At 32.6% G+C, this 27,668-nt stretch overlaps 2 protein-coding genes across 7 annotated transcripts; one reads left to right on the forward strand and one right to left on the reverse strand.

The window, feature by feature from the left end:
* LOC148626131 (tyrosyl-DNA phosphodiesterase 1-like) lies at positions 1 to 27,429 on the forward strand. Of its 6 annotated transcripts, none has more exons than XM_088569843.1 (16): positions 9,325 to 9,369; positions 11,659 to 11,711; positions 12,954 to 13,635; positions 14,929 to 15,126; positions 15,830 to 15,873; positions 16,298 to 16,353; positions 18,375 to 18,471; positions 19,977 to 20,011; positions 20,764 to 20,856; positions 21,127 to 21,306; positions 22,033 to 22,294; positions 22,790 to 22,905; positions 24,413 to 24,520; positions 24,805 to 24,907; positions 25,597 to 25,693; positions 27,302 to 27,429. In XM_088569843.1, exons 3-16 carry the CDS (start codon positions 12,978 to 12,980, stop codon positions 27,373 to 27,375), a joined length of 2,121 nt encoding a protein of 706 aa, XP_088425969.1. In that variant the 5' UTR covers positions 9,325 to 9,369; positions 11,659 to 11,711; positions 12,954 to 12,977; the 3' UTR covers positions 27,376 to 27,429. The 6 variants fall into 6 exon arrangements, with proteins under 6 accessions (XP_088425972.1, XP_088425968.1, XP_088425967.1 ...); XM_088569845.1 differs by having other exon boundaries at positions 9,334 to 9,349; XM_088569846.1 differs by lacking the exons at positions 9,325 to 9,369; positions 11,659 to 11,711 and adding an exon at positions 1 to 89.
* LOC148626132 (B9 domain-containing protein 2-like) lies at positions 87 to 9,147 on the reverse strand. Its single transcript, XM_088569847.1, has 4 exons — positions 8,978 to 9,147; positions 3,982 to 4,073; positions 3,211 to 3,336; positions 87 to 2,382 (listed from the first exon to the last, which is right to left on the reverse strand). Exons 2-4 carry the CDS (start codon positions 4,067 to 4,069, stop codon positions 2,069 to 2,071), a joined length of 528 nt encoding a protein of 175 aa, XP_088425973.1. The 5' UTR covers positions 4,070 to 4,073; positions 8,978 to 9,147; the 3' UTR covers positions 87 to 2,068.
* Positions 27,430 to 27,668: the final 239 nt, after the last annotated feature.

Consider the following 27,668-nt stretch of genomic DNA (forward strand, 5'->3'; position numbering starts at 1 on the left):
GACTCCCATTTTACCTCCTGGATTCACAACTGATAAATAAGAGGGAAAATATAGTACAACAGGGAAACAATGATATAAAGAAAACACAGGTAGATATATTTATTTACTATCTACACTTTTCTATCATTAAATACATGTAACTGACTTTTGTCTAGGAAAAATAAATTCATATGAATGCTTACAATATTTTTTGTGATTTGTCTTTTATGGTTAGAAATTGTAGTATTTTTTTTCACAAGTTCTACTTCAATCAGGTCTCAATGACACATTCTTATTATGAAAGGTGTTTTCACACATGTATGACTTAAACACTTATACCATTAACAATTATACCTATATCAAAATACAGGAAGTGCATGGTTTCCTCTATATGTCTGTAAGAAACTGTAAGGGAGTAACCATTTTTATTTTTATTGAGGGGTGGGGTGGTGGCTAGGATCAATTTTCTGTCTTGCCATATTTTCTTCAGTGTCAAGTGCCAAAAATATTTTTGAATAAAAAAAAAACAAACAAAAAATATTAGGACAATGATAGACCCTGCCTTTATTTTTATTCTTGAGGCCTGTCCTGGATTTTTATTTCTTGAAAATTTTTATTTCAAATTTGATCATAGCCACCCCATAAAAATCAAATGGTAGTTCCCTAAGTGCAGTCTATCTTGTAACAAGTAAAACTTTCAAATAATGATACATGTTAATAAAATGCTGCTGTATGTGGTCATCAAAATCTGAACATGGAAAAAAACACAATTTTTCAATTTCAAATTTTAATAAAAAGAAAAAAAATCTCTTGTCTAACCAATGCCATTGAGAACGTAAGTATCACTCGTGGTAAGAATCTTGCAAAATGTGATTCATGGTTGAAAAGCCTACATGTTTTTATTTTTGATATGTTGTTTAAAATGTTATAGTAAACATAAATTTACATGTGGCTTTTCATATAACCCCTGCTCTTAGGAGATAATAGTTTTATAGAATTCACTGTCAAATTCAAAATTAAGGGAGATAACTCCATAAATGACACTCAGGCGTGTAGCTGACGTTAGGCAAAAAAGCTTTTGCCTGCACTTAATTTTGCCAATTTTTTTTTTTTTTTGAGATAAAATACATCCAGGAGAGGCATAAATAATGCTCTAAAACGCTATCTCCGCGGAGCTTTGGGGGGGCTTTGCCCCCTCCTGGACCTGCATGGGGCCCCCTGCCGTAATTTTGCCTACACTTAAATTTGGCCTCAGCTACACGCCTGACACTAAAATATAATAGAAACTGTCTGATTTTTAATGTGGATTATCTCCTAAGAGCAGACAGGTTGGAATTAATAATTGTAAATTTCATAATATAGACATATTAAGCAACTTAATAACAAAAATAAAAATATGTAGCCTTTTTTGAGGCGTACCACATACTACAAAATTTGCATGATTCTTACGAAGACTGCTACTTAAACATTAAACATGATGAAATAATTAAATTCATGTTAAATTAGCCACATATTTCGCAAAGATATTGACATTACACTGACAGGGACTTCCTTATATGTAAATATTAGTAGAAATATGGTAACTAATTAACCCTTATGCATGTGTTATCTACATGTTAACTGTATAGTATTCACATAATAAAACCATATACTATCATTAGAAACTAGATACATTCTACAACAAAATTACAGGTCATAGTGTCATAAAAGAGATTGAAAAGTACATGTGTATTTACTTTAAAACTGGTGCTAATGTATGTGACATGTGGTGTAAAAGAATCTTGTCAGAAAACAAATGTTTTAAACTTTTCAGTTTTATCCAATATATAACATTAGAAAGAACTTAAAATTTGTCATAGATGGATCCAAAAAGGGGGGTGTTAGCAGGAATCCCCTTATGCTTGAAAATAATTTTTGCTTTTTATATAATAAATCACTGAAGATCATTTGAGTAGGTCCCTCTAAGGCCAATATGTCCCCTTACTTTTTCAAGTTTCAGTAACCGCCACCGTCACTGACAAATCACCCCCCCCCCACTGCCCCACCTCATTGCTATAAATTACATGTAATGCTATGTACAATACAACAATCAACATTCTATTCCATATTTGTCAAAGTTTCTGAGAATCACACCTAAGCTCATATGAACATGTCCCATAGCCACTGTATTTAGTCTATATCTATCAGCTCCACTATAAATAAGATCTGGGTTCCTTAATTGCGGGCCTCCACCAACAAAATATTGAGAAACCTGTTCTCTGAATGATCCAGCTGGTCGCCATGTGGGACAAGAAATTTTGTGAGTACCGGGTGAAGTGGGGACATGACAAAATCCATATCCATAAAGTTCATTTCTGCCAAAGGAATCCTGATGCCATACTTGAAAGTATATTTTTGGCCATCCTGAAAGGAAATACGATTCATGATCAGTTCATAAGTAAATCTGATCTAGTGACAGTTAAAAACTGAACTACAACTTTCTTTTACACATAATGTACAGTGTTCTAGCTAGGATTTTAAAATAGAGGGGTGCAAGGAAGAGGGCACTTTAACGTGTAGCATGTTTTTTCAACCAAAAAGAGACATTGATCTTAGTTTTTTTGCAGACTAATGTTTGCATTAAGTCAGAAATTTTCATGTTTGTATTCTTATTGCATACCTGCAAACTTCGAAAAAAGAAGGTGGGGCCACATGTATATGAACAGTGTCGCGTCATATTTGCAAACTGAAGTTTTACTGCATTAATAAACATATTTGATTGACACCTTTATTGTATTAAAAGACCTTTCTCAGTTGACCAAATACATAGTATGTTGATGAATTTACATGTACATTGTAATACATTAATTGTTTTGGTTCTAGAAACCTATGTTTACAAACTTGAATACAAAGGGACCTGCTGAGCACAAACAAAACTGACAAAGCAGAGACAGTACATGTAGATAAATGATTTCATTACCCAAATTAATAAGTGAAGGAAGATCTATAGGGAAGATAACATTTAACAGATTGAAAAACTATAAATGTGTTATGGAGATAAATAAATATACAAAGTACATGTAGTAATTCCAAATCTCTAACCATTTGTACATGTATGTATATGTAACAGTATTTACCAGTATTTACCCACTGAAATCAATCTTTTTACTCAGTACATGTATTTTTTTTTAATTCAAATGGTCATATTTGTGAGTATGTATATAAACAAGTACATTGTACATGTATATTTACCTTGCAAGCCCTTTGTTGTGAAATGAACATCAATAGGATGTGCCCAATATGCTTCATTGTATATCTCAGGGTTGTCCACTTGTGTCTGTCCTTCTCTAAGCCCTGACAGTGGCTTCCAGGCCCCACCTAAATTAATAAAATCATAACTACATGTAACAGTTCAGTACAATTTACATACTTATAATACGAAAAAAAACAAAAAAACGAGGAATGTGTCCAGAAATATTATCATGGTTACTGATGATTTTCTCAGAATGCTTTTTTTAAAAACTAGAAAATGATAGGCCTGTTGGTTAAATCATTAAAAATTCCTTTTTTGAATGACAAAATCAATTAAAAATATTTTTCTTCCATTATGTTAACCATGGACCTACAAGTATTTATAATTTTTTTTTAATTTGGAGCTTATCAAGACAACTAAGAGGATAACATTGGTAGATAAATGTGGTGACTTTGACCAGGTGATACCCAATTTTTTTTTTACTTTCTTTTCTATCTTGTGCACTACACACCATCTAGTAGTGCTAAATAATCCTGCAAAGTTTTATCACTGATCTTGAAAAAGTATCGAAGTAATAGAGCAGAATGATATGCCACCAATTGCCTGACTCTTACACAGAATGGTACTTAATTCAGATGAATAATAAACCATGAATTATTTGTGTAGATATACAAATGAACATGATCATACTTGTAATGTTGAACTGTAATACAAGAGTATACATCAGACAAGGGGAAATTATGTAACGGTAGAAATAAGTCATTGCTTACCTGTATGTATACCCCATTTACAAAACAAGCTATGGTCAGGAAACCCAGTAGCACCAACAATCTGTCCTATGATGTGAACTTCAGCCATTACTCTGCAATTCAATTTATATGCATGTAAAAAACAAAATGATAAGCCTTCAAAAATTATTTGTACTATGGTACACATACAATGTATATATTTGTTTTTTGAACATGTACATGTGTGTGTGATTGATTGTTGATTGTTGGGGCTTAACGTCCGAGCAGCAATATTTCAGCTATATTCAGACGATGAACATGAAATGGATGATAAAATGAATGTGAAATGATGATAAAATAAAAAAGGGATGGAACACAAGGGCAATAGGGTCGACAAATTTAGATTGCCACTAGAAAAACGGAGGGATGGGTAGGGTCAGGCAATTCAGCCTCCTGTGGTGGAGCGCAATGGTTCCTACTCCTGTCAAATACCACAGCAGGGTTCTTGAACGTGCGAGGAACATGGCATCTTTCCCAACACGGTGCTACACTATAGTTTGTGGTCAGGTTTTCCGTATTATAGCCTGACAACCCCAGCATGTAACACGCCAGGGGTACCCCATTCCACCACCTGGGACACACATCCCAGTTGCTCTGTGGGCAGAGCGCCTAGCCCCCGGCTAGGTTTCTGAACACTATTTAGTCGCCTTTTACAACAAGCTTAGTGCTGCGGCAGGCCTATTCTTTTGACATCCGGACCTGCACAGGGGCATGTACGTGTGAGCAGTCACTATGAAATATTCTCTGACCAATAACCATGTCAGACAAAAATTCAGTTGGTCAGAGTTAGAAACAGTAGCCTGCCCGCCAGCTCAAGGCGGCTAATTTTAGCAAAAATCTATATAGCCATATAGTAAATGTGCTGAAAAATTGTATTCAGGACTGGCTAGAATTTGAGTGAGTTTCCTACCCTGTGTTGGTGGAGACCGAAATTTTAGAATTCTTTTACTCATATAAGCGAAAAGGTCAAATTAGAGTGTTGGTCAGACAAGCTGAAATCTATTGGTAAAGATTGTGTGATTGCTATTGTTGATGTTAATGTTAGAATAATAATAAATGTGTATAAATGTTCATGAATATTGAGGGCCCCTAATTGTATAATAAAGTGTTTCTTCTTCTTTTACATTGTATGTAATTACATTGTATACAAAAAACATGTATCTGTTGGTCAGAGAATTTCAAATGTAGTTCACATAATAAAAATGGAAGATACATGTACATTCTGTACATTGTACAAAGTTTGTCAGTGAACAATATGTACATGTACAAAGGTATGAAATAATTATTCCTTGCAATTATATATTGTTACTACTCATAATTGGGTGATTGGGCAAAATAGTACATCTAATGCAGGGTTTTTTCCAGGATTTTGAAAGCTTTAGTCACTTTCGCATGAGAAAATGAGGACCATTTTATCGTATATTTTTTTTAAAGTACGGTAATATTTGCATCTGACTAAAGATATTTCAGAATCATCTGTTACATTTACATAGCATATGAATAAACCAAACAATTTTTTTCCACTGTTGTGCAAGCATGTTTTCCAGAGAATCCAAATAGCATGCCTGAGATTTAATTAAAAAAAGAAACTCCCCAGCTTTTAAGAATCACCAATAAACAGCTGCGCTTTAAGTGCATGATACGCCGATTGCCCTTATATGCTTTTAATGAATTCATATGATCAACTAGAAATACTGTGAATACCCTCCCCCTCAAAAAAAATAAGTAAATAAAAAATGCATAAAAAAATTTGACAATATCAAGGCTACCTCAATTTTAATTAAGTTTGTTGTCTTGATTTTTCACCCGTACATTTTTATCTCGTTAAAAACACACTTTTCTGACAAGGTTACCAAGTACCTTTTATATTTATTATCGGTAGTCAATCATCATAACAAATGGTCTATTTTAAACGATTTTTCAACAAATAAAATTTCCTTGGCTGTTTCCAGCCTTTTTTAAAGAATAAAAGTTCATAACACAGAAACAAAAAATCTGAAATTTGTAAAAATCGAAAGGGAACTTATATCAATAGATATGAACAATTCATCAAAGTTTCATAAAAGTTAGTGAACTTGTTTTTGAGTTATTGTCCGAAAACTTGAAAATCCCCCTTTTTATAAGGAAAAAATTTGTAACACGGAAATGAAATATCTGCAATTTATAAAAATTGAAAGGGAGCTTATGTCAATAGATATGAACAATTCACCAAAGTTTCATTAAAGTTGGTGAAAGAGTTTTTGAGTTATTGTCCGAAGTGTGGACAAGGGACGGACGGACAATGGTATACCATAATATGTCCATCTTTGACGGGCGTATAAAAACAGGAATCCCTTTACACTCTTATACATTCATAATTATAAATGTATTTCATATAATAAAAAATGCTGTTTTCTCCATTGCCACCCTTTGAAAAAAAACACAAAAATACATCTAGCACAGTGTAAATATAGAACTGCCTAAAAAATAACATGCACCAATGCTAAATTGGACAGATATATTTTCAAATAGGTATTTCCCTATTGTTGCCTCATGAGATTCTACTTTTAGCACAATTTTCAAAAGTGTTTTTGGGATCCAGACCAAGTTAATGATAAAATTATGTCATTATTTTTTAGTTTTAGAAATATAGTATTAGTCCCTCAGGAATTCATTGACAGCATAAATGATATTTTCAAGACTGTAAATAGTGCTGACATGCAACTACAAAATGCAGTGACACTGTAGTGACAAAATTACCCACATTTGGTTTACACTCAAGTTTGATGTACAAAATTATATGATAAATAACTTTTCATGTAATTTTGATACAAAGTTAATGTGAAGTAAACGAATTTTCCCGGCTGCAATTGTTACTGGCATTTGCACTTTCACGCTTGAGTGGTCAAAAGATCGACATTTACTCAACATGCCTGATTAGTGTAATTGGCGAATTAGGTGATTGGTTACAAAAACATTTTGACACTGTTCGAGAGTTGTAATTAGGTTGGAGTAATAAAGTTGTCACTTTTCCCACTTGAATCAATGTTGGGCTTACAGCTCTTAATGTTTTTTTGTACTTTCAAAGATTTCATGGGACGAAATGAGACTAAATTATTTTTGTCATTCTAAAAAGTCTTTCGTCACTGGCAAAAATGATGAGCGCTAGAAAAATCACTGCCTAATGTAAATGTAACTCACTTGCCCTCAGATGCTGGCAGTAGAAATTCAAAAGTCCCCTTCTGTCATTTTCGATCATTGTTGTACATGTACATTTTGCACTCTGTTTTAGTGAAGTTTTGACCAAAGTTATTGTTCAAACAAGAACATATTAAACAGTGTACAAACTTGCCTGGAGGACAACCAAATCTTACTTTCTTTTCAACACTTTAATTACAACACGTCTTGTTGGTCTGCATTGAACATGAGGAATGTAATGATTATAACAAATCATGCATATATTTGAGCACTGTCCCTTGGTGTCCATTGTGGACCAACATCAATACTCAATGTCACATACCTTTAACTACCAACATGTATGTTTACTGTTTCTTAAGCCCTATTCTAAAATGTTTTGTTTTATATTGAGAGAATGAGCCTTTTTGGTTGTCATAGGACATAAAGAGGACTGCAATGATTTTAATGAATTACGTACATGTACATTTTGTACATTCTTGATCACTGCCCCTTGGTGTCCATTGTGGACAGACAATACCCTCACAAAAGTCCTTTGTTTAAACAAGAAAAGAAAAAAGAAAATAATTATGTCTAAGACAGCAAGAATTTTGCACCTTGTCAGTGGACAAATTTGACATTGGAAAAACTTCAACTTCATTCTCTCAACTTAAAATACGTAATTTTCTCAATTGGAGGACCTAATCTTGCCTGGACTACAAGTATACAAAAGGTTCATCTATTGTGCTACATGAATATCATATAACATGTTATGTCTCTATAATGTCTTATAATGTCATCTGATGGTTATTAATGTTGAATGTAAATGCCTGACAGGTAAAATTTTTGTTGAACCAACCAACTACAATCTTTTTCTGGACCAAATATCTGACGTGTCTGGTGATCGGTTCCAGGATTTATTATTTTCTGGGGCATGCACAATTATCATTAAATACCGTTTTCATTTCCGATTTTAGACCAATGTTTAACTCAAAATCATGGAAGAGGCAATCCCTGGAAAGTCCTTAAAACATCCAATAACAGTGGCTGAACACAGCCAAAGGAAGAAGAGATAGGAGGAAAATCATCTCGATCGGAAACTCAGTAATAGCTGGGATAGGAATATGGACATGTTTATTCTTACAATTAATCTAATTAAACGAATGCAAATCATTTCGATAAGCATTGAGTTTTGGTGGGATAGGAATATGGAAATGTTTATTCATACACTGGGATGCAGTTTTTTCTTTAGCCCAAGAATAAAAGGTTAATAAAAAAAATGCTATTTTATTCAAACTTTTTCAACATGTCACATGAACAAATTAACAAAGAAACATGATAAAGGCTGAGACAATATAAAAATTAAAACAACATAGGAGTTGTACACCATACATAATTACAAAATACAACAACAAATGTAAATGGTAAATGTCAATAAATCGCCCACTTTCACAATTATAGTAAAAAAAACAATTTTGGTCAGACAAAAAATATTTCGAACAGGCAAAACCAATCAGCCTGTCTGACCAAATGACAGACAGATCCTCTGTCAATTTGGCACAAACTACTAAAGGACACCCTAAATTTCATTTTGGGCAAGTACATGATGTAGAATTTCCATCAATTTGACCAAAAGGAGTTAATTTTTAAAAATGTTATGGTCATACCCTGTACATTGGACTACATATATGAACATGTACACGTACCTACACCCGTACAATTATCAATCGACTGTTTAAAGAAATTGTAATTTATTTTTTTGTACACGCGCCTGAAAAATGCAAGTTCAAACACGGTATGAAAGTTACCGCAATATACAGCTTACCAAACAGTGTGAGCATAAAGTTCAGTAGTTTAAGGTATCAAATACAATGAACTTAATCCAGGTCAGGTATTGTTCAAACGTCAAATCAGAGTGTAGAATAACGCTTTCATATAAATGACAAAATATGTCACCATAACTTCTCCGCCATGTTTGTTGACATTAACAATTCCGTAGTTTCGGATGAATTATTACTTAAGTAGTGTACATTTTAAAGAAAAATATAATTTTTTAATATAAACAAATTGTATAATATCATTCTGTTATCAATTATGGTTTAAAAACTTTATGGCTATTTTTTTCTAAATACGAAAACAAATGTAAACAAAAATAACCCGCAATATTTTTTGCTGAGCATGTGAAACTTTTTAACAGGTGCATTTAATAGTGTATGTGTACGTGTACACTTTTCCCTACACTTTTATGAACGCATTTTCCAGAAAAAATTAATTTAATGCAATTAAAACATACATATAAATAAAAAAAAACTACTTTTAGTAGCCACAATTGTCCTTCTTGGCTTCTATTATTGGCTAGCATGTCAATGTGAAAAAAGTTTTCATTAATACATAGGGAACAGGTGGGTATGAAATATGCAACCTGTACCTGTACCAACTTATCCCCATAACCAAATACTATGTTAAGGTTGCACTATACAAATGAAGCTCAGAAAGATTCAGGTCATCACCTGATTAGGTTCTCTTCCCAGCACCAACTGGGTAGCATCTGAAATGTGCAGTGTTCTAGGATTTTTTGGTCAACTTGACATACCACGGGTAAGTGGCCTGCAAAAAAATGACTTGCCCAGACTTTAAATGAACTTACCCATATGGAAAGTAACATTTCAAAGACAAAATATGTGTCATATGATTTGGTGACAAGTGCAATCATTTCTAAGAAACAGAGAATGTGATGCATTTTTACTGTCTCATTCGTATAAATGAATACACTTAGATAACAAGGCAAAAGCAATTTTGATTCTTCATTAGAGGGGGGCTCTACTTTTTTTGAGGATGGGAACCCAAAACTAGAGGATTTTTATTTTGAATTTACCACCATTCAGACATTTTGTATTGTATTTAAAAAAACATTGCTGGGCATAACTACATGTATGATAAAAACTTGTATGGGAACTTTTACATTTTTATGGCTTTTTATCCTTTAGTCAATTTTCTCAGACTCAGGTGCTCCCTCTCCTGTCAATACATTTCATATTTATTTTCAAACAAATATACATGTATAATGATGAAAGGAACTATCAATCTGTACAAAATTATGAATTTTGAAATCCAGATTTTCTTGTTTTACGGTTTTCGGATTGAAAATTATTGTTTTCGCATCACGATTATGTTTGACTTCAATGGAAGAAAAGAGATTGAATTACAAGGGCCGATAGGAATGTGATGAATAAAAGAGCAAAACAAAACAATCACATTTTCTAAAGAATAAAACTTAAATTCTGCTGAAATAAATTCAGAAATAATTGCCGCAGGTCGGGACAGTAAGGACTTGTTTTCAACATACCCAAACTTTTAAACTGACTTCCCCTCGGGTAACCAAAGGCTCCCAAAGGACTTTCCTGACCTGAAAACTCACTTACCACGGGTAATGGGAATCCTAGAACACTGATCTGTAACCCGTACCTATACCAACTTTTCCCTGTACCCAAATATTGTTTTGCTGAAATATTCATTAAAAACTAAAAATTGCATGGAAAAATCTCTTTAATTCATATTTTCTGATAATTCTTTAACTATTAAGAGGATAAAACTTCAGCTTAAGACATTGGATAAAGTTTTGAACAATTTGATATTGTTTAAAAAAAGAAGTGATTGACTTTGAATTCTGTACCGTACCTAGCTTCGATCCACGTATCAGCAAAGAATGGATACGATCTTATGCAATTTCAATTTATCGTCAATGAAAATTTGATAATATTATGATGTTTTAATGTCAAATATGCAATAAATTAGTACAGATAACAAAATATAGCGGACTGTGATTTTGGGTATGGGAAGTTCGGGTTACACATTTTAGACCTTTTGAAAACAGAAAATTAAATAAAATCTATTTTTTCGACAAACATTTTAAAAAATCATTAATTGTAGCCTAACCATCATGTCATTTTGTAAATGTGTACCAACTTTCAGCTGGAAATAACAAGTAATAATGAATAAATTGGCAAAGCAGTATTTGGGTAAGGGGGAAACGTTGGTACAGGTACGAGTTACACATTTTATACCATACCCACCAATTGGCTGTTTTCCAAAAATGCAAAATTTCGCACAAACTTTAAGAATTAAAATCATGAACAAATGAGCAGAAAAAGGTACACTTTTTATTTGTTATTTACAATAATACTATGCCAACTTACTTTTTCCGGCACTTTTTTTTAGTGCCCGATATTTTAGAAAACATGTTTTTTTGACAATAAATTTTTGGAAGGCACCCCAAATTTGTTATGAAAACTGATGTTATTTTTATTTTGTTACCATGGCTACAGATTTTCATGACAAAGTAGAAAATATCTGTCTTTTTTCATGGATTTTCCATAATGTAAGGTTTTGAAAAATATAAACTTTTTACAGGAAAAAAATGTTGGATTTGCTTGTTTAAGTGTCTCAATATACCTTTAATTCCACAATTGTCATAAAGTTATCTGCAGTGACCATGTTTTTTTCCAGGGATTTGAAAGCTTTAGTCACTTGTGCTTGAGCAAATGAGGACCTTTTAAATGGTATATATTCTTAAAATGTGGTAGTATTTGCATCTGACAAAAGATATTTCAGAATCATCTGTTATTTATAGCACTTTGTAAAGACATTAAATAAAATGTAAATGAACATGTACATTACATATGAATAAAGCACATAATTTTTTTTTCCACTGTCATACAAGCATGTTTTCCAGTGAATCCAAATAGCATGCCTGAGATTTAATTAAAAAAGAAACTCTTTTAAGAATCATCAAAAATAGAAATCCCTTTATACTCTTATACAAGTGTACATCCCTGGCATAGTTTTAAATGTATATGTATTTCATATAAAATATGCTGTTTTCTGCATTGCTACCCTTTGTAGAAACACAAAAATACATCTAGCTCAGTGTAGATATAGAACTGCCTTAACATGCACCAGTGCTACATTGGACAGATATAAATATTTTGAAATAGGTATTTCCCTATTGTTGCCTCATGAGATTCTATTTTTAGGACTATTTTCAACTGTGCTTTTTGGAACCAGACCGAGTTAATGATGAATTTATTTCAATAATTTTCAGTTATATTTAGTATTGGTCCCTGAGGAATTCATTGATAGCATAAATGATATTTTCAAGATCGTAAATATTGCTGACATGCAAGTACAAATGTAGTGACGCCGTGGTAGTGACAAAATTACCCACATTTGATTTCCACTCAAGTTTGATGTACAAAAATAAATGATAAATTACTTTTTATGTCATTTTGAGTCAAAGTTAATGAGAAGTAAAGGAATTTTTAAAGCAGCAATGGTTACCAGCATTTGAAATTTCACGATTGAGTGGTTAGAGATTCGACATTTACTCCACGTGCGGTGTCTGATTAGTGTAATTGGTGAATTAGGTGATTGCTTACACAAAAGTTTGACACCTGTTGAGAGTTGTAATTAGGTTGGGGTAATTAAATTGTCACTTTTGCCACTTGAACCAATGTTGGGCTTACAGCTCTTAATGTTTTTTGGTACTTTCAAAGATTTCAGGTGACGAGATGAGACTCAATTATTTTTGTCAATCTGAAAAGTCTTTTGTCATTGGTGAAAATGACAAGTGCTAGAAAAATCACTGAGTGACCTATCTATATAGTGGAACCTAAAAGATGTGTCCATACTTGCCCAAACTTTTGGAGTGGAACAGTTGAACTTCTGTGGCTGTATAAAGCTGCATACTGCCAAGCATTTTACAATGGATTTATATAATATATATTGTATGTATTTGTTTATAGATGGGCACCTAAAAAGCAAGAGTGATGGCTTCATTATCAAATACAGATTTATTTGGATCAGATACAGATTCTGATATTACCATTAAACCTGAAGAATTTACCTCCCAAAAAGAATCTCCAAAGATCTCCACAGTGAAAAAAACATCACTTGTCAAAAGGAGAAGTGCAGTGCATGAAATATCAGATTCTGAAGAAGAAAGTGAAGAATATTTTATTCTAAAGGGGAAATCTAAAAATAGTGGAATAATCAAGAAAAAATTAGAATCTCCAAAGAAAGACACAAATGTTCATGTTTCAAACAATGGGAAGCAACACATTCATTCTACTGGTGTCAATTTGACTAAATCTACAAAGAAAAGTAAATCATTTACAGATGTAAAGAACTGGTTAGATAATGTTAATTCTTATGATGCTGATGATGGGTCATCTAAACTTAATAAAAGGAACAGTTCAAAAGGAAATGACTTAAACAATTCAAGTATTAAAACTGGAAAATCACCATTTACAAAGAAATTAGAATCACACTCATTGGACACACCTCATGGCCTGAAAAGGAAACAAACTTTACTGTTAGAAGAAGATAAACAGGAACCTGAAAGAAAGAAGAAACCAGTATGCCAATATGGAAACAAATGTTACAGAAAAAATCCTTCACACTTCGAAGAGTTTAGTCATTCAAAAGGTTTGAGACTGGTGTTTTTAAATATGTATTTTGATAAAGATGATCATACTCAAAACAGTTTTTAACTTTCATTGACATAAATCATCATTTGTTGCTGGGTCAATATCAGGATTCTATGACACGAAATAGTTCTTCAAGTACACTTTGTAAAAATGCAAATGTACTGTATGTGGATAATTTGGGGTTATTTGAGCATTCTGTCTAAAAACAGCAAAATAAAGTCCGCAAAATATTTACTCATAGCTTAAGGAGGTAGACTTAGGGTAAGGGACATAACTCTTGAAATCAGTGATATGCTTGTATCATATTCAATTTCACCAAAGCCTTTCAAGCTTTCATTTGAAAAAGAATGAAATCAATCTACATGTAAGTTACCTTGAATGGCTTGATGCTTACATGAGATTGATGTAAAATGCCGAATGCAAACATTCCAATTATTTGCTAGAATTGTGTCCCTTACCCCAGGTCTGCCTCCTTAAGTACATGTAGTTAGTTCACCACTAATATAATTTACATGTAACATCCGCCAACATTTTCGTTTACTTTTTTTTACTCCAAATAAAAAAAAAATATGCCTGCTAAATAGTAGTACTCTATTTCATTTGAATGGAAATAATTGTTATTTTGTTCAAATTGAGCAAAGATAGCCTGGAAACCCCCTCCAACTTTTTCTCAGCCTTCTGGATCAGAACTCCCCTTTTAATTAAATTTTTTATCTGTCCCAGTGAATGTTCTTAAGTTGATATTAGCTGTTGGCGATTCCTGTCCTACGATCATTTATGGGTTGTTCTGATTTCATATCAGTGCAATCTGTAATGCAAAAAAATGAATTAATAAATGATTCTTTTGTTTTTGATCAATTTCTGGTGAAGACAGCGGCATGTGACCCTGTCTTCACTGGCAAAGCCAACCAATCGAAGGCGTGGTGAAAAAAAGGTCAATATTACACCAAAAAATAGTGCAGTGTAGTACCATATTTCAGAAAAAAATCTTCCAAACCTCTTCTATTGAACCACACCATTGTGTCTCTATTTTATTATTCTTAGCAATTATAGAATAATTGATTTTACTGAGGATTCTATTTTAAGGTATTTATTTTTGACTGACATGACACAAATTTTCACACGAGCGCATTAATTTGCTCAATTTTTTTTTTCAACGTCATTCATTCATATAGTTATAGTAATTTTAAACGAAAGAAATAGGTTCTTGTATTGGTGATAAGTGAAGATCTTCACTACACTACACACTCATTTAAGAACCTAACATTCTTTCATGCATTTAAAATTTCAGATGTTAAACAAGGAGGGAGTTCTATAAAAGACAGATCCAGTGAGGACTCTCCACCAAGGAAGAAACAGAGGACTAGATCTATAACCAACAAAACTGTGGACCAAGTCTTTAATGATGGCCAGCCTTATAGTTTCTTCTTAACCAAAGTCCATGGGATTCAGGACCAGTTTAACTGGGTGTTATCTCTGGATATTAAAGGTAGTATGCTTTCATCAGCATTAGATTTAATTTCTGTACTCTTTGTATTTGCCACAGTAATGCCACTGTGTCTCAATCAAAAATAAATTTGGGCATCATTGTTGTAGTCTATAAACATTTTCTCTGAAACAGCTTGACAGAATTTAATGAAAGTTGGCATTAATGTTCCTTAGGATATCCTAATCCTAAATTTCATGCAATATTTGAGCAAAAGTTAGCAAATAATCACTTGGAACAACCCTTTTTCAAATTCATTGTTCCTCCTGTCTTTTTTATCAATATGTTTCTGTCATCAGTTACGAAAATCAGTGTTTTTCCCAGGCCATTATAGTACTGTACTTTGCAACACTGTGATTTCTTAGCACTGTGCTATCAGTGATTAGTTTTAGTTAGAATGCACTATGGCCACTGTGCTATAATTTTGGAAGGTGACCATAAAAGCTGTGCTATTTAAAAATTAAGAAAACACTGACAAAAATTATTATGGTAAATAGTCATAGTGATGCTTGCTAAACTAAAAGTAATTGAAATATATATGGTTATTACATGTAATGAGCAATCTGTGGTACATGTAGAAATAAGATGGATAGATGGCAATTTCAGTTTTAGTTTTTTTGGCAGAATTGATATTTGGTGACAAAATCTTAGTGTTCTTCAATTACTCTCTCAAATCCTAATTTTCTAATGATTAGTTTTATTCCAGATATTTTGTCTCCTCTGATGGGAACACTTAAGGCGTCTTGTCAGGTACATGCATATTAATTATTAAATTAGAATTTTCAATTGGGAGTAATTGGTTAGTCGTAGACAAATTTGAATTGACTATGCAAAGGTTCAAAAAGAGACTTAGACAAAGTTTTCTCAATATTTTCCTGCCAAAAATTACACTTTTTTACACTGATTGTAACACCTGTATACAACATTCCTTGAGAAACAAACATTGCAGGAATCATTTAAATGGTCTTTTTAGTACCATTCTGTGTAAGAATCAGGCAATGGATAGCACATCATTTTTCTCAGTTTGGTCTTTTTTTAAATGAGTAAAGTGGGGAAATTGAAAATCCTGGTTTGTTTTTTTAATTATGATATAATGCACAATTCTTACCATTCAGGTGTCTCAGGTTATTAATATGAACAATAATCATGTTCAGAAACTATCTTTTTTTTTCAGTTCAACTACATGTTTGAAATACCGTGGTTAATTAATCAGTATCCACAAGAGTTCAGGTAAGAAGAAAAATTGATTCTCTTAATGATTAGTATGGGTGTAAAAGAAAGAGGATCATCTAAAATTCCTAGTCTCCTGCAACCCTCATCTCTTATATTTGGATATTTATATGTTGGGTTGGGGTAAGAACAATTTGCCATACAAAAGGTAGGATTTTTAAGTTTTTGATTTATCAAAATACCTTATGTTCTGGTCTATCACTGGAACTTCCCTACTATTTCTGAACACTACACAAAAATATAGTCCAAATGTGATTCCTTTTACATCATTCAATACATCTTTTATAACCAGTAAATATGTTTCTTGCAACTGTTCAACTTGATAATCTATTATTTCTATAAATAGAATTGTTATCTAATCTTCATATCTGCTGAAAATTTGAGGGACTCCTATTAGGCCTTGAACGATTTTAAGTAATAAATTTGCATTCAGGGAATTTAGTCCTTTCAGTAATGTGTCAAGAAGCATAAAGCGTGTTACATATGTTCCATTTAACACACTTATCAGTCAGATTCACCATCCCATTATTAATAGTTTACCATTGATAAACAGGAAGTGAAGAGCAGTGATATTAACCAAATAAAATTGGCAGGAAAGTCCAAATTGATAAAAGTGTCCTTTTTTGAAAATCTTGTGTTTATCAAGGAAATTGTTTTCTTAAGCTGAAATTAGTTTTATTTGTGTACATTGCATAATAAATAATTTGTTACTTTAGATTTTTTTTTTGACAGTTTTAAAAATTTAGGAAAAAGGTGAAATTGAACAAAATTTGTGTTTGTGTGTGAAGTTGATCAGAAGTGTGGATTGACATTCAGTTTATACATATTAGGGAAAAACAGTTCTATATATATATATGAAAAAAGCAAGTGTATGATCACAATTTTATTTAACATAAATGTAATCTTCAGAATGTTGTCCATGCTACAATTTTCACAAGAATTAAAAAAACCTCCAGTTCTGACAGCACTTTGATTAGCAGTACCATAGAGTATAACACTTCAAATGTTTCCAATAACTTTCTGGTTGAAATGGTACATTTCAAACCTATCTAGTTCAGTTCTGGGTTCATTTTTTCTTTAAGCTGATACCTTATTGGATATCACAAAGATTTCATTTTTTTTTGTTGGAGTTTAGATCATTTTTACATGATAACTACTATTTTATTGAAATTTCTATACTGTCAGAAGAAGGTTGAATCTTGCATCATGTTTACTTTTTTAATCTTACATGGTAAAAGACATGTACTGTAAAAGTACATTTATTCGTGGGTACCAATTTTCTTGTTTAGGGAAAAACTATCAGTTTGTAGGTTCTATAATTTGCGAATTTGACTCTGTCATACAAATGAATGGAAATTTTCTTTTTGTCGGGAACTAAATTGAGTGGTTTACCACACTCAGGAAAACCACAAAAGTTGGTACACGACAAACAATAATACTATCACAGTGTTTTGATCAGAAATTATGTATGTTTGACTGGGTATGAAATACCAGTATGTTTTTTTTTTATCCAATGCAAAAGGTACACTATTTTCATATGTTGTAATAGCTCCATCCATTCTTGTTTACATCACACAATGTGTTGAAAAGTCTACAAAACAGAGATTATCTCAACTTCAACAAAAAATGAAATGATAAATATCTTCTGGGAAAGAAAACAATAATGTAAGAACTATTTATAACCCCTATCAATAAGTGGATGGTTTATTGGTATCACCTTGTGCATCTGTCCCATCAAAAAATATTGTCCCAAAAATCTTAGCTCCCACTTGACAAAATGATTCAAATTTAGTATGTGGCTTTATATAGATTGTATTTTGCATTTATATATGTTACATATTAGTGTAATTATTGTACATGTAATTTATATACCCCTCAGGGCCCCTTAAATTGGAAATATGAACTTTCTTCTTCTATTGATGGGGCATACATTGCAAGCCACTTTGGTTGCTGCCTATCAACTTCCTGTACAAGTGGGGGTATATCTAGCACAACAACACATGCAAATTCTTTTTTTTCAGGTCTAAGCCACTATTGATTGTTCATGGATTTACTGGTGGGAACAAATCAGCCCTAGAAATTGAAGCTTCTAAACATTCCAACATCAAATTCTGTCAGGTGAGTACAGATGATTTGATTTACCCTGTGGGAACAAATCAGCCCTAGAAATTGAAGCTTCTGAACATTCCAACATCAAATTCGGTCAGGTGAGTACAGATGATTTGATTTACCCTGTGGGAACAAATCAGCCCTAGAAATTGAAGCTTCTGAACATTCCAACATCAAATTCTGTCAGGTGAGTACAGATGATTTGATTTACCCTGTGGGAACAAATCAGCCCTAGAAATTGAAGCTTCTGAACATTCCAACATCAAATTCGGTCAGGTGAGTACAGATGATTTGATTTACCCTGTGGGAACAAATCAGCCCTAGAAATTGAAGCTTCTGAACATTCCAACATCAAATTCTGTCAGGTGAGTACAGATGATTTGATTTACCCTGTGGGAACAAATCAGCCCTAGAAATTGAAGCTTCTGAACATTCCAACATCAAATTCGGTCAGGTGAGTACAGATGATTTGATTTACCCTGTGGGAACAAATCAGCCCTAGAAATTGAAGCTTCTGAACATTCCAACATCAAATTCTGTCAGGTGAGTACAGATGATTTGATTTACCCTGTGGGAACAAATCAGCCCTAGAAATTAAAGCTTTTAAACATTCTGTCAGGCGAGTGCAGATGATTTGTTTTACTGGATGTAACAAAACGACCCCAGAAATTTAAGGTTCTAAACATTCCAGCATCAAATTCTGTCAGGTGAGTACAGAAGATTTTTTTCACTGGTGGGAACAAATCAGCCCTAGAAATTGAAGCTTCTAAACATTCTAACATAAAATTCTATTGGTTGAAGTACAGATGATTTGTTTACTATTTTAAAGTTGTTTACAGGATTAATTGCAACATTGGTTTGGTATCCATATGGAAAACAGACATTAATGATATGATGGGTAATAAATACAAATGACTGTTTATGTTCTTGTGCATATGAAAACATGAAAATGTGTTTTTCCAAAATCACATAAAAATCATATGCTTCCATATATGAAATCATATGTAAACATATGTTTACCATATGATTTTTATGCACAGGATTATCATAAGTATATTCTTCAGTCTCCAACACAAGTTTTTTAGCTCACATGGCATTTTGTCATCACTTGGTGTTTATTGTCGTTGTTGTCTATCGTTAACTTTTCTTTAAAAATCTTCTCCTCTGAAACCACTGAACAGAATTTGATGACAGTTGTTGACAGTCATCCTTGGCATGTGTTCTTCCAAATTTTATCTGTTATTGTCCTTCGCCAAAAAACATTGTTGCTGTTACTAAAAATAGAACATAGGGGTATCATCCTCATTTGAATTTAGAACTCTTACAAAAGTTTGAGAACCAGTCTCAGTGCATCTTTAAAAAAAAAAAAAAAATAGAAAGGACATACCCAGTACATATATGTATTCTGCGCACTTCTAGAAATATAAACACGAAGGCTTTGAAAGACTGCTGATTGTGCAAAAAAAAAATTTTTTCAGGCTAGGCTGAAAATTGTGCATTATTATTTTTTTCAGGCTAAGCTAGAAATGATGTATGGAACCCACCACACGTATGTATATTAAATATTGTAGGGAGAAAAAAGATATGGAATAGCATCGTTTATTAATCCAGGAAGAGGTCATTACTGTCACTTCGTGTCTTCAATACACCTTTTGGCTTTGGGTCGCCACATGCAGATTCAGTTAAATATTGTCTTATCACCCTCATTTTGATGTCTGTAATGATCACAGAATTCAGTGGTCTTGGTGTGTTACACAAACAAAACATGTTAAAATTACATTTTTTCAAATTTGAATACTGTTGGTATTTGTTTTCATAATGTCTTTAAGCTAAATGTGAAACTTTCCACAGTCTTTAAGCTAAACTTTCCACAGAGTACTTTATATATATTTTTTGGGAAATTAGTACATTATTCGTGTAATTAAGTAGCAGTCTTTATAAAAATCAGGCGGAAGATGACTCATGCATGTCAAAAACCCAACAAAGTCACTTTTTTGTTTAGAGCCAGTCACAGATCACACAACCAGTCTTAGCTTTTCATTTGGCTGTTGTGCTTTTGAGATAAAAACTATATAGATTGTGAATGAAATTGGCACTTTGCAAGAGTTATTGTTCTTGATTTGATTTCAATTGGTTGATTTTAGTGGGAGATAAATATATGGTTTTCTTAAAAGTGCAGATCTGAATGCAGAAATGATTATTGTTGTGTGAATGTATTATTTTGATTATTGTTATGTGAATGAAATTTGAAAGCTAACTATGCTGTACGATTTGTTAACACAACATTATGTTCTGTTTTAGGAAGATGATGCTTCTATTGTATGAAGAGGGTATGAGGGTTGTTATTCACACGTCAAACTTGATAGAGAGGGACTGGTACCAGAAAACTCAAGGGTACATTGTAGTTTGAATGCCTAAGCTTATTTTCATTCATAAATATCGGAGAAGTAGTTTTGAGTCTACAAATGAAGTTGACTTGTTATCTTATGTTTGAAAAAAAGTGATATGATCAAGTTTTTACTTGTTTTTCGAATATTCGTCAAATGTTCAGATCAGTTTTAAAGTGTGTGATGCCCTAACTTTGGGTTAAGGCGTCCTTTGGCATAGAAAATTATTAAGAAAATCCAATTTTTATAATCTTACTCCAGTCCCTTGTGGTTATAGGATGTGGATCAGTCCATTGTTCCCAAAGCTGAAGAAGGAAGAAAATAAGAGTAATTTTTCTAGAGGAGATTCTCCTACCAACTTCAAAAAAGATTTACTGGAATATATTGCATCCTATAAAGCGTATCAGCTTAGAGAATGGCAGGAAAATATAGCAGATCATGACATGTCTGCAGCTAAGTAAGAATTGCTTACATATGAACCTTACAGTGACACTTGTAAAAACCAAACCATTATCTGACTTAAATAAGTTCAAATTAGTCAGCAGATCTGTTTACCCCTACGATTTCAGCGTAGTTTCTATGAATTTTTAAAGCTAATTATGCTGTACGATTTGTGAATATTTCCATAATACCCATGTTAAAATGACACAAAGATCAAGATTTTACGACTCATTTTAATAAAATATGACTAAAACCTCTTTTAAAGGAGCATAAACAGGTTTGAATAAGAAGTTTGCCTTACCAAGGTTCAAAATATGTTTAAACTGACAGAAAGAGATTTTTAAAAGTTTTTGGTTTAGACAGGCTTTTGGATTTTTTAGGGTTTGGTTAAAATAGATTTCAGTGTAATATGTGTATAATATAATGACTGCTAATGTCAACCAAAATTAAGAAAACTTTACTTTTGAATTATTTTTGGACATGAATATATAAAAAATCAGATGACTTACAGTGATTAGGATTAAAAGGGGACTTTTAGTCATTATCAATTCTAGTGTCAAAGTTAGTGTCAAAATTAGTTGAAATAGTCCCATGTAAATAATTCATTTTACCAAGAACTTTCTAAAAGTGGTATATTAATTTTTTTTTAACTTGAGAACCTTTTTAAACTTCAGTATGAAGATTCAATCTAATATGTTGAACATTATGTATTTGTATTTATTGTATTATTTTTTACTTGTAGTGTTTTCATAATTGGTTCATCCCCAGGACGTCATACAGATGATCGCAAACATAAATTTGGACACATGCGGCTACGCAAAGTATTAAATGCTAATGGTCCTCCTAAAGACCAAGTAAAATCTTGGCCAGTTGTTGGGCAGTATTCAAGTATAGGATCACTTGGTGCTACGAAGGATGCATGGCTGGCTACAGAGTTTCTACAGTCTCTAGCAACTGTTCAAGGTTCCAGTGTTGTACCCTTGTCTTCAATAGATCTCAAACTTGTAAGTAAGGTGCCCAAATTGGTACGTAAATCAGTCTTACCACAAATTTTGCTTTGTAAGACAAAACATTGTGTACAGTGTAAATTGTTATATAGAATCATTCAATTTTTACAATGTACTGAAAATCAGTGTTGAATTTCTCAGCTTTGCTTGTTAGGATATTCAATTCAATACTCTGTAAAAGTATTAAAAATTGTTAGCTTCTTTTATTGTAAAACAATATAAGTTTTGTGTTCGGGGCAATTATAAATCAGAAGTTTTGACCCAAAAATTAAGAAAAGGGGTTCTAGGGTATTTTTTGCAAAATTTTGCACAAATGTAACAAAATTTTTCAAAATTGGGTGAACCAACTCCCTGGAACCCTTTCCATGGATTACTTACTGGTATTACCTACCTATTTTAAAGAACTGTCATGCCTTGAACAAATTATAAAAAAAAACATTGTTGTTTAATAGACTTTAACATCACTGCACTTTAAAGAATTTTTTGTTCCAGATATTTCCTACCAAAGATAATGTGAGATGTAGTTTAGAAGGGTACCCTGCAGGAGCCTCAATCCCATACAGTATTAATGTAGCCAAGAAACAACCATATTTACATTCATATTTTCAGTAAGTTTTTATCTAAAACAAGCTTTGTGACTGACGATTAAATAGCAGATTTTGATAAGAAAAATGAATTTGATAAAAAACAGATTATTTGCCATAAATTTGTAAATGTGTCAATTTTCTCGGTGTTCTTATTTGGCTGTTTTTGCTCTGGGCAGAAAAGCACAAAAGTAGTACCTTGCTAATTGATATTTAACACTATATAATGCTAATCATTTTTTTATGGTAAGGGAAAACTATTGACCAAACTTTACGACAAATCTGATGACTTTTCATTCAGAATTGTCAACTTTCCTTTCATCTGTGGAAACATCCCTTCAGCACCTGAGTATGGAGTGTTCATATCACGACTCATGCGTTTTGCCAGAACTTGCCGAACATAGTTTTCCTTTCCACTTTCGTTTACCCCAGGCTTGACTTTTTATGAGCAACTTGACGGGTGTTTCTAGAAAAGCAGAGGACGCTTACCCTACCAGTGTACAAGGTCCATGCTGCCAGTTTTTAGTGGAGTCCGAGTTGCCCATTTACTTTTGTTACTTTGTACGTATGACTTTAGTTACTTTGTGTTCTTTATTGTGTATGTCTGTTTTCCATGTCTTGTCTTTGTCCCTGGATTACATTCTTTTGATTACCACTATAACCTTGGTTCCCTTGGTTACTCTTTCAAAACCATGAAAATTGATATTCACGAATATGTCATTTGTGGATTAATATGTATACAGTAACACAAATGAAAAAAAGAATACACACAAGACCCTAAGACTTAGTAAATGACCAACGCAGACTCCACTTAAATCTGAGAGTATGGACCAAGTGCACTGGTAGGGTAAGCATTCTCTTACTTCTAGAAAAACCTACTAATTTGCATATGATTACAATTTTGTATTTAAAGGAAAAAGGGGAACTACTGTATTGCATTGCAAACAAATATGTTCTCAAGGTGGAATTTCTCTCGGAATTATAACTTTGCCTTTTGCGTCCAAGTGTTAAAAATTTTATTGCTGTAATGAAACAAGCAAAAGTTACTTAGTTCACAGTAACTGAGTCAACTCTTAAGGTTTTTTTTTTTTATTTTTCATGTCAACAAATGTATGTTTATCAGTCAAAATCAATGTGTTTTTTTTTCAATTAAAGTTGCCACAAGGGGCACCATAAGAGTATACATTTATACCATAGATAAAATGCTAGGTAAGAACTGCTTGACTGAAAGATGGACATACACAGATTAAATACAGAATTAAGTATACTTTAATGTAATTTTATTCTATCATTATTCCCCCACTCAACAAAAGGGGGAGGGGGATAAATTGGAATCGCCTCGTTCTTCTATTCAAATTTCTTCGCAACTATCTCATCTCTCAGGGTATGGATGATTTCATATTTGGTATGTAGCTTAATATAGTTAAGGCATAACTTGTAACAGATTTTTGTTGCTGTCTGATATCAACTACCTGTACAATATTGAGTATACCTAACACAACAATTCATGCAACTTTTTTTTCCTTTTTAGTCACTGGCAATCAAGTGGAAGAGGAAGAAGTCGAGCCATGCCACATATAAAAACATACTTTAGACCTTCACCTTCTTCAGAAGAGGTGGCTTGGTTTCTCGTTACAAGGTAAAGAGGAAAAGTCAACCACACTGGTTGGTGTTGTGTTTAGCGATTTCTGTAATCTTTATTTTTTATGTTGTCCATCTGTCGAAAATGCCTTTGGAGATTTTAATATTTTTAATACCGGTATTTGTCTGTAATTGATGTAACTGTTTTCTGATTTTATATCTTCATTCAAGGAGTGGTTGGTAGATTAGAATCACCTTGTCTGGAATGCTGATCTCTCCATTCACATCCAAATGCATGAAGTGTATGCTGTTTCATTTTGCTTTTAAACATTTTATTTTCAGTGCCAATCTTTCCAAAGCAGCTTGGGGAGCATTAGAAAAGAAAGGGTCACAGCTGATGATTAGGTCATATGAAATTGGAGTGTTGTTTTTACCCAAGTTTTTTGTAAGTTTAAAGATTCTGATCTATTTACTGGTACTTAGTTTCTGTATAAACCTTATCAGAGGTAGAAAAAAACAATAATCTGTTGAATTATGCCTTGTATTTACCTGCCATTAGTACCCCCACTCAACAAGTGGACATTATATTGATATCACCTTGTTAGTCATTCTATCAGAATTTTTTTTGTCGCTATTATGTTTGCTCTCAATGAATTGATTGATTTCAAATTTGGTGTGTGGCTTTATATGGATGAGGCATATGTTGGAAGCAACTTTGGTTGCTATCCAATATCAATCTCCTGTATAAGTTTGGGTATGTTAAGCATGGAAACGTTTGCAATTTCATGTTCCAATTGATGAGTTTTAGGTGTAGATTAACTAACAATGTGGCACACCATTTTTACTTGAGGATAAAATATATCTTGGATGTATTGTGTGATTCAGACTGTTAAGTCTTAAATAATTTATTTTTATACTTGTGGATTTACGACATGAATGGGGAAACAAAATTTATTTATAATTAAACTTTTGAAATTTCTGATGGAATAGCTGAATAGTTAACTGAAATGTGATTGCAAAAGACTCTACATTTAAGCAATATCATCTGAATTGACAGTTATAGCTATATTGGTTTAAACAGTTGTGGATGATCTGTGTTGTAATAAGTGTTTTGGTAAACTTTTCATATTTTAGAATAACAGAAAATCATTTCAAGTTTCTAGCGATATTCGAGAAAGTGATAAATTTCTCCTGCCTTATGATCTGCCATTGAAACCATACCAGAAAGAAGGTAAACATTTGGTATTCGTTTTGTAAAGCACTATATTCTCTTAACCTCAGTAAGCATGCAATAAATACTGAATATATATGTCCCATTATATCATATATTTAACTATACTTCAAGTATGTTGCGTAGAGGGGCGCGATATAGGTCTAGGGGTGTTATGTAGGGTAACAAATTTAGAGTTTAAACAAACACTTATAATGCATGAACAAAAAAAGTATATTTTTAATCTAAATTTATGATAGAACCGAATGTAAGGTTATCACATTTATATTATTGAGCATTGATCAAAGCAGATATCATATTGTATTAGCTTGGGAGTGCCATATTATACTGCCCAAGGGATAATATTAACCATTATAAATGCAATAATCCGTTTAATACGCAGTATGAATATCTCAGATGTTGTCATGTTTTTGTATACTGGTAGTTCAGTGTAAATCCCAAATCAATATTTTTTTCACTCCATTTGTTCTGACAAAATTGTAAATTATACCCCTACAGGGATATAAAGGAAACACCCTGTCTGTCTATCCATTGGCAAGACTGTCTACATTCCTTGTAAGTGTAACACCTCCTAAACATCTAAATGGATTTAAAACAAAAACTACAAGATGATATGTCATCATTTGTAGATGTGCATGAAGGAATACAATTACTGTCTGAAGACTCCAAATGGAGATAATCCAACATAAGGGTTTTACATGTTGAAACCTAGTAAGCGGAAATCTTCCTTGAACGCTCAAGAGATTTTGATAAAAACTGTCCATGATTGTTAGGACCCCAATTGATGATGATAGAACTAAAGGGTTTCTCATTAAACTCCATTTGAAGCAGAGACTATTCTCTTTGTGAGCTTGTTCTGGGTATTCTAGCTGACACTGATTTCAACAAGTAAATTGCAGTATGCTATGATTCACATCCAACACTTTGTTTTGACCTATCGTTGCATGTATATATAAATATATAATAATAAATTCCATAATTGCACAAATGCTGATTGACCTTCACATTTATGACTTCATTGATAACAAAAATTACAATTAAGGCATAACTAAAGCTTTGATAATTCTTAATAAAGGGTTTATTGCATAAATATTGAAGTCTATGAACCTCAGGACTACTCTGGACAGTATTTCCCAATATTCATGCAATAACTGTATATGCATATTTTTTCAATCTTGTGTGAAAGGGAGGCAACTCCATTTTCTGTCTCTTCTCCGTCAGTAGGGTCTTATTTTCCACTTAGGGATCAAATGACACCTTTAAGTAATACCAGACTTTACCTAGATCTGTACATTGTTAGTGTCCTGTCCTTGTGTATGATGAACTGAAGAGGTCAAAATAAAACTGAGAATGTGTACTTTGAAAAAATATATGTCATTTATTGCAATTGTAAATAAATACCTGAAACTATTGTGAAAATTGATATTGTATTAAAAACATATTTTGCACAAGCTGCCACAGAAGATAGTCCAATTTGGTTTTTAAGTACAATATTTCTGTACTTGACACTTATGTGTATCATGACCTATTTATTATACACTTAAGTCATAAAAAAAAATGATTTTTCAAGCACTATGATGTGTTTTCATAGTTGTATGTACATTTCAGACCGTCCATGGATTTGGGACATTCCATATAAAGACTTGCCAGATTCTAATGGTAACATGTGGTGCCCTAGCTGACACAGAAGTTGGATTGTTATTTAATTATTATTTATTAAACATTTTGTCCTTGCATTTGTTGCATTTCGTCATATCTATTCCTATTTTGACTAGAATGAAAGAGGTAAAAAACTTAGATTTGCAGTTAACATATAAACGAAGCAATTTATGCAAAGGGGAAAAGACTGCTTATTCAAGTCCATCAAAACTTTCTTTTTATGGTATGGCACCTAGTAGTAAAATGTCATTGAGATCCATGAATACACTTTTGGATGGAAGCAAGGAAAACATGTTTGTTCCCCCCAATCTCTTTC

Source organism: Perna viridis, chromosome 2 (genome assembly GCF_037379345.1).
Source record: "Perna viridis isolate PV_CMFRI_1.1 ecotype Kerala chromosome 2, ASM3737934v1, whole genome shotgun sequence".
NCBI classification, from domain to species: Eukaryota; Metazoa; Mollusca; class Bivalvia; order Mytilida; family Mytilidae; genus Perna; species Perna viridis.